The sequence below is a fragment of the Dipodomys ordii genome, unplaced genomic scaffold (genome assembly GCF_000151885.1).
Source record: "Dipodomys ordii isolate 6190 unplaced genomic scaffold, Dord_2.0 Scaffold97, whole genome shotgun sequence".
NCBI classification, from domain to species: domain Eukaryota; kingdom Metazoa; phylum Chordata; class Mammalia; order Rodentia; family Heteromyidae; genus Dipodomys; species Dipodomys ordii.
The window spans coordinates 7,690,364-7,705,617 of NW_012267313.1; the positions used below are offsets into that span (position 1 = coordinate 7,690,364).

At 34.9% G+C, this 15,254-nt stretch overlaps 1 protein-coding gene across 2 annotated transcripts in view; it reads right to left on the bottom strand.

Moving 5' to 3' along the window:
* Hbs1l (HBS1-like translational GTPase) overlaps nucleotides 1-15,254 on the bottom strand; it is a 69,352-nt gene that overhangs the window by 36,814 nt on the left and 17,284 nt on the right. Inside the window, exon 1 of one of the 2 annotated variants that reach the window (XM_013026856.1) lies at nucleotides 12,715-12,774. The exons of the other annotated variant lie outside the window; for it this stretch is intronic. Coding sequence (XP_012882310.1) covers nucleotides 12,715-12,757 — 43 coding nt within the window. The 5' untranslated portion in view covers nucleotides 12,758-12,774. Of the gene's footprint in view, nucleotides 1-12,714; nucleotides 12,775-15,254 lie in introns of those variants that run through there. 2 annotated transcript variants of the gene reach the window in all.

Consider the following 15,254-nt stretch of genomic DNA (forward strand, 5'->3'; position numbering starts at 1 on the left):
AGATGGTTAATGAGAGCGACAGAGGAGATCTGAATGGATACAAAAGGTGAGAGAACAGTCCCCAGATTTTTCTTAGAAGGAAGAAAGGGAGGATGGTGATGCCACTACCAAATATGAAATATATTCCCTGGAATGGAGAGAAGTCTTAGCTTCTCTTAGATTTTCATTCAGTGCAAGATTACAACAGGTGGACCCATAGAGAACTCTGCTATGATATTTCAGTTACAAATAACTGTGCCAGTAGTTTGAACACTACTACCAAAGACTTTATAACATTGCTTAGAAACTATCCTGGGTCTTTAGAGAGTTTGTCAGGTTAAATTATAACGTGTTTTTATCACTGCAAACAAATATGAGGAATAATCTCTGTTTTCAGGTAATTTTCATTCTGACAAATGTGATGGACACTGAGATAAACAAATAGAAAATAACACAGGGAAGTTAGAAGAACTTTGTAAGAGATCATAAACATTCTAATTATAACTGAGCAAGTAAATAGCACAGACAATGAATAAAAGTGGTCAGGAAACATACACAATCCACTAACAGAAGACGAGGAAGTAAATGTTAGGAACAAAAAGTCAAAAACAAGTGACTGCTAACTAAGACTCTTAAACTAGATGTTAATACTGACACACTGGATCTGAGAGATTCCTTTAGGATAGATATATGCACAGAGATACATACACAACAGCCATATAATCAGGTCTGCAGAACAAATGTGAATACCATTAAAATACTGGGGAAAAAAAAGTCAACACTTAAACAGCTTACAGAAACTGGAAGATGAGAAGTCAGCCAAAGAGGAAACTCCAATAGTCAATAAGGAGCCATAGAAAATAAGTATTCACCTTCCTTGTGGAATCCTTATGCAAAATCAATTTTATATATTTTCAGGTTGGAAATCCTTTTAGGTAATTCTGTCCAAGCCATTACTATAAAGATGGAAATCAAGTACAATTTCAAGATCACTCTTTTAAAACTCCAGGGTCCTTTTACACTCCCTTGTCTTCTAATTGCAATTCCTCAGATATATGGACGTAGTTTCCCATGACGACTGAACCAGGGTCATTATGAAGCTAAATGTTCACAAAAAAATTATAACGCAAGTACCTCAGAAAATTAAAATCTTTTGTCCAGAACCTGATTTTGTGCATTTAGTGAGGCTAGTTATGCTTAGTAACTACTCAAATATTTCTGAAAAATTGTTAAAATCAATTATTCTGCCAGACACAGGTGGCTCATGCCTGTAATCTTCTACTCAGGAGGCTGAAATCTGAGGATCCAGGTTCAAAGCCAGTCAAGGCAGGAAAGTTCGTGAGACTCCTATCTCCAATAAGCCACCAGAAAACCAGAAGTGGCGCTGTGGCTCAAGTGGTAAAACGCTTGAACTAAAGAGCTCAGGGACAGTGCCCAGGCCCAGAGTTCAAGCCCCTTGACCAACCAAAAAAAAAACAAAAAAAACAAAACCCTGATTAAGTTTAATATGTACACTTCAAAAATCTAAGAATATATTGCATTTAGTTAGAGATCATCCTCTGCTTAACAAAGAAAAAGATTCTGCCTAATACAATCTGAATCTCCAGTGGAAAACTAGAAGGGCAATAAGCTTGTCGTCCTCTCATTGCAACACATGGATGAATACCATCTTCTTCACCCTCAGGATGTAAGATATACCATCATAATATGCTACCATTTTAAGCCAACGTAAATATCACAAGTTGCCAAAAAATTTAGCTCCAGAACTAAATGAGATAATTTAAGTATGAAAGGCTTTTTGCTATATATTATCATGTACCATATATTATAAAATAATAAAAATGTCACCTTTTACCTCTCCAACTAGTATGTGAAAATCAGGTTAATTTTATATATTATATACATATTTTTATTTAATTTTTTTGTCGCTCATGGGGCCTCAATTCTGGGTCTGGGCACTGTCCCTCAGCTCTTCAGCTCAAGGCTAGTACTCTACCACTTGAACCACAGCACTTCCAGCTTTTTCTGCTTATGTGGTACTGAGGAATCGAACTCAAGGCCTTATGGATACAAGGCAAGCACTCTACCACTGAGCCACCTTCCCAGCCCTATAGCCATATATTATGTTATGTTATATATTTATATTTCCATTAAAGAAAGATGACTTGTATATACTAAGCATTCATATATTTAATAAAAAATTATTTTTTATGGAGAAAAAGTTAACATGTCATATAATCCAGTGATTCTCAGCTTGGTCAAAGTAGCAGTTCAAAAGAACTCAGAACCTTGCTTCTTCCTTCTTGAAAATCATTGTCAATGGTAGACACTGATGCTAACAAGCATCATTCTCTCTCTCAGGTATCACGGAACAGGAAAGAAAAAAGACAGAGAACTACTTAACTGGCATAAAAAGATTAACTAGTTCATAACTATCAACGTTAGAAGTCAATAAGCTAGTTAAAATTACTTATAAGGTTTGTATCCTTATAAATCTTACTTAAAATAACCACTTAGCCTGTTAAGTGAGAGTAATCCACCTACCTAACTTCTAAACACCAACTGAAAATGCATATACATTTTAATACTTTCATCAGCATAAATACAGTGCTACAAATGAAAACTGTTACTTAGAAAGTAACAGTTGCTCTTAAACCTAATCAAAGCAACCAAGGTAGTATGTGACTTCATATAAAAATCCATAAGCAAAATGTGGTATATATTACAAAGAACAAGATTCAAAAGTAAACTTGTGGTATTAAGTAATTTCATTTGGGTACAGTTTAGTGGTAGGAATACTTGTTTAGTACGCATGAACCCCTAGGTCTGATTCTCAGCAATGCAAAACAAAACAAAAATATGAGCATAGAATAGTATTGCAGAACACTAGTTTCTGCTCTTAATTGAAAATGCCTACTTCGAATTGGGATCTAAAACTTAATTACATACAGTGCAAAGGAACACTTAGGATGCAAAATTATTTGTACAATACAATCTTAAAGAACAAAAGAGCAGAAAAATCACAGTGGAAGAAAATATGGCAAAAAAAATAGTATGATTTTTCTCTTTAGGTAAACCATAGAGGCTTTTTCCTCCTTTTGGCTTTTGGATGGTTTTAGACAGGATCTTGCTGCATAGCCTAAGCTGGCTGGATTTACTTTGTAATTCAGGTTGGACTCATCCTCCCCCGTGCAGGGATTTTTTTTTTCCCTGCTTCTACATTTAGAATATATTACTTTAACACTGTAGAAGGGTAATTTGAAAGAAGGAAGGAAGGAAGGAGGGGGGGAGAAAGAGAAGAAGGAAGGAAGGAAGAAAGCAAGAAAGCAAGGAAGGAAGGAGAGAGGGAGGGAGGAAGGAAAAGAGGGAGGGAGGAAGAAGGCATGGAGGAAAGGAACGAGGAAGGGAGATTTGTTCTACTTATATGGCTTAACATTCACAATAAACTCCTTTAATGTCAGATAAATTGTCAACTTAGTCATTCAGATCAAAACTTCTTGACTTTAAAAAACATGATTTTGAAGATGTTGAGGGGATTTCCAGGAAAGTACATTTTTTGACAGTACACATACATACATACATACACACACAAATAAGGTATTTTAAATTTCAAAGAAATCAGTGTGAAAATCTTGAAACTACTTGAAATAAATCATTTCATTGAATCTACATATTAAAATTCTAGTTAGAAAGTGTCCATTAAGAAAGCACACAAATATTCCAACCTCATTCTTAAAGGAAATAGAAGAGGCAATCCAAAAATTCATATGGAACAATAAAAGACCCCGAATAGCAAAAATGATCCTCAACAGAAAGAACACTGCTGGAGGAATATCAATACCAAATTTCAAACTCTACTATAAAGCCATAGTAATCAAAACAGCTTGGTACTGGCACAAGAACAGACCTCAGGACCAATGGAATAGAACTGAAAATCCAAAAATGAACCTACAGACCTAGAACCATCTAATCTTCGATAAGGGAGCTAAAAAAATAGAATGGAAGAAAGACAGCCTCTTCAGTAAATGGTGCTGGAAAAATTGGTTAACTACCTGTAGAAAACTAAAGCTAGATCCTTATATATCACCCTGCACCAGAATCAACTCCAAATAGATCAAAGACCTTGGAGTCAAAGCAGAAACTCTGAAAACATTACAGGATGGAATAGGAGAAACCCTAGGTCTTGTAGGCACAGGCCGAAATTTTCTTAATAGAGACCCAGAAACACAACAAATCAAGAAAGGTTGGACAAATGATTGCATGTAATTGCAGACCTTCCGCATGGCAAAGGACACAGCTAGCAAGATCAATAGAAAGCCCACAGATTGGGAGAAGATCTTCACTAGCCATACAACAGACATATACCTAGAACTCAAAATATACCTGGAATTCAAAAAATTAAATCCCCCTACAACAAATCTTCAAAGAAACAACTGCCCAATAAATAAGTGGGCTAAAGTCTTAAAGAGAAACTTCTCTGAAGAAGAAAGAAGGATGGCCAATAGACACATGAAGAAATGCTCAAGCTCTCTAGCCATAAAAGAAATGCAAATCAAAACAACATTGTGATACCATCTCACCCCAGTTAGAATGGCTATAATCAAGAACTCTAATAACAACAGATGCTGGAGGGATGTGGACAGAAGGGAACCTTACTGTATTGTTGGTGGGAGTGTAAACTTGTTCAACCACTTTGGAAAGCAGTATGGAGGTTCCTCAAAAGACTCCACATAGAGCTCTCCTATGACCCAGCAATCCCACTTTTAGGCATTTACCCAAATGTTCACAAACAAGACCACACTAAAGCTACCAGCACAACTATGTTTATTGCAGCATTATTTACCATAGCTAAGATATGGAACCAACCCAGATGCCCCTCAGTAGATGAATGGATCAAGAAAATGTGGTATATATACACAATGGAATTCCATGCCTCCATCAGAAAAAATGACATTGCCCCATTTGTTAGGAAATGGAAAGACTTGGAAAAAATATTAAGTGAAGTAAGCCAGGCCAAAGAAAATAGGTCCCATGGTTTCCCTTACTTGCAATAACTAGTATATGTCCAAGTCAAGCAGAAAAGGTCAGTTAAGTTGAACCCTAAGATATGTATTCAAATGTTTTTTCTTTCATACAATTGTTTCTAACACATAAGATTATTTCTTTGTTGCCTTGTATGTCCCTCCCCCACGGTATAGTATAACCCCTGCTTTCACTGTATTTGATGTTGTTATAATTTGTGGAGGGGAAGGGAAAAAACACTCGTTTAAGTAGGGATACAGGTGGACCCATTGCAACAATGAGACTTACTAGTTGCTATGTCGAAAACGAACTTTACAACTTGGTGTGGGGGGGGGGAGAGCTGGGGGGGAGGGGGAAGAGGATCCGCAGGGATGGGAAGGGGAAACATAGAAGGGGGCTACAATGCTTGATAAGAAATGTACTCATTATCTTGCCCATGTAATTGTAACCCCTCTGTACAGTATTTTCACAATGAAAAAAAAGAAAGAAAGAAAGCACACAAACCAGGAAGTGGTGCTGTGACTCAAGTGGTAGAGTGCTCACCTTGAGCTGAAGAGCTGAGGAACAGCTCTCAGGCTCAGAGTTCAAGCCCCACGACCGACAAAAAAAATCAAAAAACAAGAAAGCACACAAACCAGACTACAGAGAATAGGTCACTTCCTTCAATAGAACAGTTGCCCTGTGATATATTCTTAAGATTTATAGAATAAATTCCTCATTAAGTCCATTATGCAGCACCAATCTCTTATCAGATAAAAGAACCCAAATATATTCAGTGGGACTAGCATTTAACTTTATGTAAATATTACTGAACCATTACATTTTTAAAATTAAAAATGCAAATAGATTTTAACTGCTTCATTTTTAAAAATAAAAAACATAAACAGATTGGGTTATAAGCCGTGACACAAATGACCATTTAGTAAATACAATAAATTTAAACTGTGACTATTTTACAGCCACAAGAATTTCCACTACTTGGGCTGGGAAGGTGGCTCAGTGGTAGACCGCTTGCCTTGCATGCCTGAGGCCCTGGGTTCGATTCCTCAGCACCACACAAGAAAAAAGAAAAAAGCCGGAAGTGGCACTGTGGCTCAAGTGGTAGAGCACTAGCCTTGAGCTGAAGAGCTGAGGGACAGTGCCCAGGCCCAGAGTTCAGGTCCCATAACCGGACCCTCCCCACCCACAAAAAAAAGAATTTCCACTACTTCAAAACTTGGAAAATAAAGGCAATAATACTGTGGCATCGGCAACTTTCTTTTAAAAGTTTGTCTGGGGGCTGGGAAGATGGCTCAGTAGTACAGTGCTTGCCTAGCATGCATAAGGCCCTGGGTTCAATTCCTCAGCACACATAATCAGGAAAAGTCAAAAGTGGCACTATGGCTCAAGTGGTAGAGTGCTAGCCTTGAACTGAAGAGCTGAGGGACAGTGCCCAGGGTCAAGAGTTAAGCCCCTCCCCCCCTAGCCTCCCCAGACTGATAAAAAAAAAAGTTTGTCTGTTGGTGAGGGGAAGGGAAATAACAAAATGCCAAAACAAGGATACAGGTTGACCCATTGTAACAATGAGACATACAAGACACTATGTTGAAAACAAACTTTACAACTTGGGTGTGGAGGAGTTGGGGAGAAGAGAAGGGCTAGTACAACTGGAACCCCTCCGTACAGTATCTTTACAATTAAAAAACTGCAAATATTACTGCTGTGAAATTTGTGTTATACCAGAAATAAGACAATCTAAAACATAAAGCCTTCTTACCAAAAGAAACAAATCAAATGCTTAAAAATAAACCTAGATAGACACATTGGTTTTTCAATGTTCTGCCTTTGTCTATTTCACTTTACTCTAAATTCTAAGAGATATTCTATATATCTTCATGGTACCTGTGCTCCTTTAAATTACAGAGGAACAGTATTGAGAGTTTCAGGTTATGAAACCAGTAAAACACTGAACATCTAGAGAAATGAGGAGAGATAAAAATCTCACAGTTTACCTCACTGAAAATCAGAACCCCTGTTCTGATTTTACAAGAACCCTGTGGAAATTTTCAAGAAAAGGATCTATCTAGCAAGAGATAATAAACAAAAATTAAATTGTATTAATCAAACTTAAAAGACATTGAGTTTTATTTTAGGAAACAAGTATGTTTTAATGACCCTAAAAGCATTAAAATATAGATACATGGAGATACATGGGTTTTCATAAATTCAACCTATTTTTTTTTTTTTTTTTGTCTCTAGAGGTGGTGATGAAATCCAAAGCCTCATTCATGCTGGACAAAGAATCTACTCAAATACTACATCCTAAGCTGCACATGACAGAGAAAGGCTACTGTATTGTTAAAATCCTAAGCAAATTTAAGTTTTAAAAGATAACAATAGGTCCCTGTGTATTTCTGCATATAGTACACTGTCACCAAACCCTGTCTTAAATTCTTATGTGGGACCAAGAGTGATTCTTAAATAATTTAGAAAGACTTGGCAACAGCACCAATTTCCAGAAAAAAATTCTATAGTGGCAAGTATCGTTTTTATGTAAAGCAATTATTAAAGGGAAGGAAAGAGAATCCAGTATTGCTTTATGAGGCTTCTATACTGTAGACATTGCTGGGTGAAAGATAAATCATTATAATACTAGGTAATATTATCTGGACAATAGATAAAATTATATATTACACTAGGTAATATTACATATCACCATTTTAAAGACACTAAACTTCAAAATAAATCCAATTATGAATGAAAGTAATGCAGATAACAAATGATAGAGGTAGGTAGAAAATGATGTTCCCCAATTTCAGAGCTACCACTCCTTCTGCTTCACTACACACTACCATTAGTCGTAACTGAACTCAGAACCCAAGTTCAGTTAGAACTTAGTAGAACTTGGGTTCTGAGTTCAGTTACCACTTCCTAGGCATTTTCTATTCACAAGATTCTGTGCTAGCTGTATCATATGAATTTTCTTCTAGGACCCTGTAAGGTAGACACAATTTTCTATGGATAAATGGTATGTTTGGCAACACTAATCTGTAGTCATATGAATGAACTATGGATACCACTTATAGAACACATGGGTGACTTGGCATAACAGTGCCAAGAAAACCTGCATAATTTATCTGATTCTGTCCACCTATTAGTGAAAACTTCAATTCAAATATAAAATGCTTTGCTATAATATAATTATCCTTTTCAAGATGTCACCAAGGCTATTATGATTAATTAAATCTAAGAAGTAAACTTGTACTTTCTGGAGGGTAGCCTCACTTTATGTCGTCCTACAAGCCTTAAAAAATTCTGATTATTTTTTTCAGCCAATATCACTGTAGAACCATTTGTATGTCTTTTATAATTGAGAATGCATGAATGTGTTTATAATAATTAATTTATAATAATAATTTTAAAACTTATAAAAGTTCCTCTGATAGGTATTTGGGCAAATAAAATAGCTAAACACACAGAAATGGAATATAATATCTAAACTTATTAACATTATAAGAGGAATATATCCTTTATGTAGAAATAAAGTATGACTATTTTTATCTTTAAGTAGCTATACATGGGTTTTTCAACAAGTCAATTTATAAGTATGTCTTGATCAACTTCACCCCTTCCATAATTCCAATAAAATTTTTGTATTTTATATACAAATGTATGTCTATATAAGAAAATAACGCCTAACAATATAAAGGCTTTGGAAATTCAAAAAAATTCTCTAATTTTTCTCTTAATAATCATGTGAAATAAGGCCAAAGCTTATTTCCACCCACCTCAGATTGCTAGAATGAGCCAATAAATATATACAAAGTATGATATTCAATATTCAATTGGTATTCAATACATTATTAACTAACTTCTGTCTTCCCTTAAGAGATAGCAGCTCTCAGAAAAGAAAATTTTACATGCAGTCAAAAAAAAAACAGGTAACATGTTCAGAGTGAAAGCAGTTGGCTGTTATTTAGTACTTCTACAAAATCAGCGAAAAGAGCCTATGCCTTAATTTTATACTGCCAATGCTAGCACATTTGGGGGATAAAAAGGGAATATGCAATGTATGCTGGCCAAATGGAATCAGTTTGTCATTTTCTTCCAATATATCTCCTTGCTAAAATACTTAGTAACGCTTAGCATATTAACAAGCATTCAAAAATACTGTTCATTAAATATAATTGTCTTAGCATAAAATTAGTACATACAAATGTATATAATCTAATTATAATTTGTAAAGTTTTTCAAGTCCAAGATAACATTTATGTAATTAATACATGATACTGGATATTGATGAAGAAGCTCCTTTAACAGCATCTAAAGCAAAGTATTTTTAAACTGGGTAATTAGTGCTTCAATTTTTCCAGTGTAGGTGTATATACAAAGAGAATCTTAAAACCTATCTGAGAACATTCTGAACTCAAGTTTTTTTCACTGAAATCAACCACTTCCTTTCAAAAAGCCCACATAATTTTAAGCAGAAAGCCAATTAATTCTGAAGTTATCTTTACAAGAAATATAAAATTCCTCTAACTGCTTCAACAAAAATACATACTAATTTTTTCAGTGATTTTTTCAAAGAAAATGTACTTTAAAAGGGAAATCAAATACATTTTTAATATTGTATAAGATGACTAAAGATGAAATACATTTTAAGTGCATTTAAAAGTTCATATAGAATTAAAATTATTACAGTGTATCCTACTAAAAATCATTATAATAGCAAAATTTACTCCCTAAAGAGAAGGATAAAAAAGGGAGACAGAAGAGGCTGTATCTCCTCATATAAATCTATGGTTACTATCTCATTTGGTGACTCCGATGACATCCAACAAGATGATAGATTCATCAGAATAGATAAGGAGAAAAGTATTATCTGGTTCCCAACTATTCCCAACTCTACTTCATCCTTTTCGACTCTTTTCTAAGGAAAAAACTGTATCAGAAACCCTCAATGTGAAATTGTGATTTGAGTAAAGTTGTTCAAATTGTAATATATATAAAATGTAGTTTGTTTAACATACAAAAAAGTAACTACATCCTAAAATAAAATTAGACTCATTTTCTAAATAAAAGCTTTACTTGAAAACTCAAGATACTGTTCAAAAAGAAATGTACTCAATACCTGACTAACGGTAACCCCCTGTACATCACCTTTACAATGACAGAGATTTAGTATAAGCAAATTTGTATTACTTAAAAAAAATCCATCAATAATAGTACCTCAACTATGAAGAATATTGAGGTATTCATTCTTTTTTCAAAAAATATGCTACTTGTAATATAAACTAAATTCTGTCCATCTCTCCATTTTGGGTATCTGAATGAATTTTTAAATTAGTGTAGCTTTTTATTTTTGTTAAACTTTAATATTTTGTAGGCTGTCTTGTCTTTTTTCTCTCCTTTATCATGGATGTTTAATAATATCCAAACATCCTTGGAGAAAGTACTTTCTTCATAGATGCCAAAGACTTACTTGGACAACATTAAGCGTTACATTATTATTAAAAGGTTTTCTAGTATTGATCTACCTTATCATACTGAAATTTCTCTAGTTCTGTTTTTAAGATGATGTTCTGTGAGTTTTGCAGGTACACATACATACTCCTATAAAACTCACGAAAATTAAACCAGAAAAAAAAGCAAAGATTAAGAACAGGTATTTTTGTTTTTGTTTTTTGGGGGGTGGTGGGGGACAGCATGAAGTATATGGACAGGACAGCCAACCTCATTCATTATAGAAATATTTAGAATATGAAAAACTTTTTCAATTATCAGGTTTTTATAATACTAAAATATCCTTTTCTGTAAAAGTATGAGCAGAAACACATCATCTGGTGAGAAGGAAATTAGTAAAACCTTTATTAAAGGCAATTAGGCAACAGCATCTATTTAAAAAAAAAATGTAGGCGCACATTCAGTACCTAGAAACATGGGTATTTGGTTAGTATTGTTATCAACAGCAATTGGAGACAGTTAAAATTGTTCACTCACAGGCCTGGTTTTATACATCATGGTACAACAACAAATAATATAATTCTATGCAACTGTGACCGACATTGATCTAAAAGCTGATATATTGAATAGTACAGAAATAAAAAGAGGTTCTAGTATCTTTTGTGTAAAGATATGCAGCCGTGTTCACGTTTAGTGTGCAAATAAAGCTCCTAGAAAAATGTTTATATTGTAACAAGCCTGTACATAACACACACAGAGATAATAGTGCTGTGAGGGACAATAAAACAGGATGACTACAGAGAGAGGGGGATTACAATTTCAGTGGGGGAAATAAAAGAAATACAGTAAACCATGAGTATCCATAGAAGGTCCCCTACCTCCCAATTGAGAATAAATTATCTGAATTCCAATCTAGAAAGTGATCAACTGAGAGGAAAAGGAAAGCAGGCACTATAGAAAAAGAGGAAGCTTAGGGAGAGTTGTTCAGGTGAGTTTGCATCTAGGGATCACCCTCAGAAACAACTTCAGAGAGGCTTAGGAAATATGAGAGAATTTGACCTACGATTTAGAATGATTTCTCTGACTATAATTCATAAAGTACAAACTGAAAAGTCAAAAGACCAAGTGTTCAGTAACTCCATCAAAATAAAATGCACTTAAAAGACAAAGTATAGCAGTAAAGATGCAGAGGATGGCTAGGTGCTGGGGCTCACACATGCAATCCTAGCTACTCAGGATGCTGAGATCTGAGGATTGCAGTTCAAAGCCAACCCAGAGAGAAAAATCCGTAGGACTCATAGCTCTAATAAACTATTCAGAAAAAGCAGGAAGTGGTGCTGGGGCTCAAGTGGCAGAGCATTAATCTTGAGCAAAAGAAACCCAGGTCCTGGATTCGAGCCCTAGGACCAGCAAAACAATTAAAAGATGCAAAAGTTGGATGAGTGTCTATGCTCGTAATTCCAGCTTGAGAGTTGGAGGTAGGAGGATCACAGTCAGCCAAATACTGAAGAAAAATAATAAACTAAAGCAAAAAGGGGCTGGGGGCTTGTCCAGTGGTATTAATACTACCTAGCAAATATGAGGCCTTGAGTCTCCAGTATTTCCTAAAAGAAGTAAAAACTGGTCAGCAGTGGGCTAAACAATGCATGTGCATCCTTATGACTCGTATATTAAAAGTCTGCATGTTCAGACTCACTCACACCTATAATCTTAGCTACTCAGGATGCTGAAAATCGAGGTTCTTATGTGTGCTTACATGCTTATGTGTGTACCTAAAACATTTACTTAGTTATAAATACATTAGTTATAAATACAAGTAACAGGAATAGTCATCTAGTGAGCAGTGAGTGAGGAAGCTAAGAACGATGGATGATGGTGGGTTTCTGGTTTGGGCAACTAGAAGACAATTATATTAGCAAGATGGGGAAAGAGACAATGGCAGTCTGAATGAGGAAAAACAATGATGCCACTTTCAAGTGTGTCATGTTATACGTGACACAATGTGTTAAACATGGCTATGTTTTTCCATGTCCATACCCACTCTCCCCTTCATCATGTTCATACCCAACCTCCTCCTCCTTCATCAGGTGTATCTCCTGCATCCAAATTCTTTTTTTGTTAAGATATACAATACAAATCAGGCAGGGCAACATCAGAAATGCAATCTTATCAATTCTACTCTCCATTGTCATTTCTGAATTATGCCATCAATACTCACCAAAATATATTTGGTAATTAATGGAAGTTCGGTGAAGTGCTTTTTAATCATACCTGTAACAGCAGCTTCAAGGGAGGTTAAGATCTGGAGGAACATGGTCCTAGGCCAGCCAGATAGAAAAGTCTACAAGAATCCATCTCAACAGAAGAATGTAGGCATGGGGGCACAATCCTATCATCCCAGCTATATGGAAAGGAAAAAATAGGAGGATTGTACTCCATAGGTAGGCAAAGGAAGGAGTCAATGCCCCTATCTTAAAAACAACCAGCACCTAAAAGGGCTGGAGATATAGCTCAGCAGTAAAGCACTTGCTTAGCAAATCCAAGGCACCGAGTTATCTGTACCAGCAATAAATAAATAAATAAAAATTAGGTGTTCCAATAGGAATCATAAAATGTAAATATATAAGTATCAGTGGTTCACATCTGTAATCCTAGACACTCAAGGGGCTGGTTGCAGATCAAGGTTTAAAGCCAGCTTGGGCAGTTAAGTCTGTGAGACTATTATCTCCAATCTCCAATAAACTACCAAAAAAGCTAAAAGTGAAGCTATGGCTCAAGTTATCACTTGAGCAAAAATGCTCAAGAAAGTGTCCACATCCTAAGTTCAGGACCCAGGACCAGCACCAGAAAAAACAAAAACAAAAAAAAATGTTCACAACCAGATGGTTTGTGAATTTGTTTATAGAAAGATAGAACAGTACTTTCTAAATAAATTACCAAAATACCATTCTGAAATATCAGGTTTATATAGAAACTTCTAATGGATAAATTATGTTGGTACACTTGCTTAATAAACCTTAAATATAATTTCTTTAAGTGTAGCTTTTATAAAATTGTACACCATCAAAATATCACAAGTCATTTACAAACTAAAAATTAAAATTATACAATCACATTGAGCTATATGTAATTACACATATACAGGTCAAAGAAAATTAGAAATTCCCTGCCCAGTTGACACTTCTTGTCTGTATATATTCCATTGATTATAAAAACAATAGAAAACAACTTGAAAGGTACCATAAAACTGATTTTATAATAAAATATAGTTTAGTGAACACAAAACACAAAGTCTTCAGATATACAGTTCTAGTTCAATGTACAATGATCCAAATATAGATTTATAGTCAATACAAAAGGTAACAATCACATAAGAAATTCATTTCTTTCTTAACAATTCTTAAGAACTACCCATTACATGCAAAGAAAAACATATTACCAATTTCATCCTTGCTGTGACAGACAGTTGCATGGCTTCCTACTGAGTATTAAATATAAAACACTGAGAATGGCTCTATTAGAAAAAAAAAAAACATAAAAGATCAAGAAAGAAAGACTCAAAGCTAAAGTTTGAAAAGTAGGTCAGAAGGCCAGCAAGCAGGAAAGAGGGAAAAGGCAAGAGAAAAAAGAAAGTATTCTTACAGAAATAAAATTCCAGTTCCTAGAAGTGAGTTGTAAAAAGAATCATATCGAAAAAGTCTACTAAAGACTTTAGAATAAAAAAGGACAAAACATCCATGAACAGCATTATATCTTTAAAAAGATGAAAGGTGAAAATGGTTACTTCTGAATACCGTTTATTTCATTTAGAATATAATTATATTTCTATTTCTGAAGTCAGATATGAATGCATTTTACCACATGCAAAAACTGGCTAGGCTTCTGAAAACTGAAATACAAAATAAAGTAAACCCAAAACACTCAGCATAGCTGAACTACCAAAGACTGCAACCAGTCAATGAACAGCAGCTGGGCAGAGCATATGTGCTTAATGCCAATAACCAGTGTCCCAAAGAGTATGTTTATGAACAAGTGGGCACCTGTCCTTTTACCAAGAGTCAATGACCAAGAGGAAGTGAGGAGTTGTTTTGGCTCCACCATTAAGAGTTTTAGAGACTATAACATTTCCTTAGTCATGGACCCCTATCAGGTACATGCCTTACAGACAACAGCCAAGAGAAGGAAAACAGAAATATTGTTGCATTTCCCTTTTGCATTTATTCCTATCACACCAATTTTTTTTCCCTCCACAAGATGAATCTCCTAAGTGGTAGTTTCAATCCAAATCAGCCAACAAGGGGGGTTACATTTCATATTTCATAGTCTGCTTAAAATGTACTGTTCCTCTACTTAGAAATTAATTTGTTAGAAAGAAGGTAAAGGTACCTCAATGTGGGCTAAATCTTTGGGTTCATTTGACATAATCTATCAGAAATTATCATTTATAATACAATTTTAATACAATTCACTTCTAAAATAGAAACTGCCTATACATAAATAGCTGATGTATCATACACATTTACAAAATGTGCTCATTTACAAAAATGATCATGGTTTCAGACAAGAAAAACAAAGTCAGCTGTTATGGATAATCCAAATTTTAAAACTAATCATTAAATAGAGCTTATAACTTTTATGTTCTAAATATATTATGTGCGCTAACATCCACACAGTTAAAAGCACCACCTGAGGACCTGAAACAGTGACGTACTACTTGGGAAGCAGAATGGCAGGTCTGTGATTCAAGGCTAGCAAAAAGTTAGATCTCATCTCAACAAAGCAGTTTGATGTGATACCACACATGTCATCCC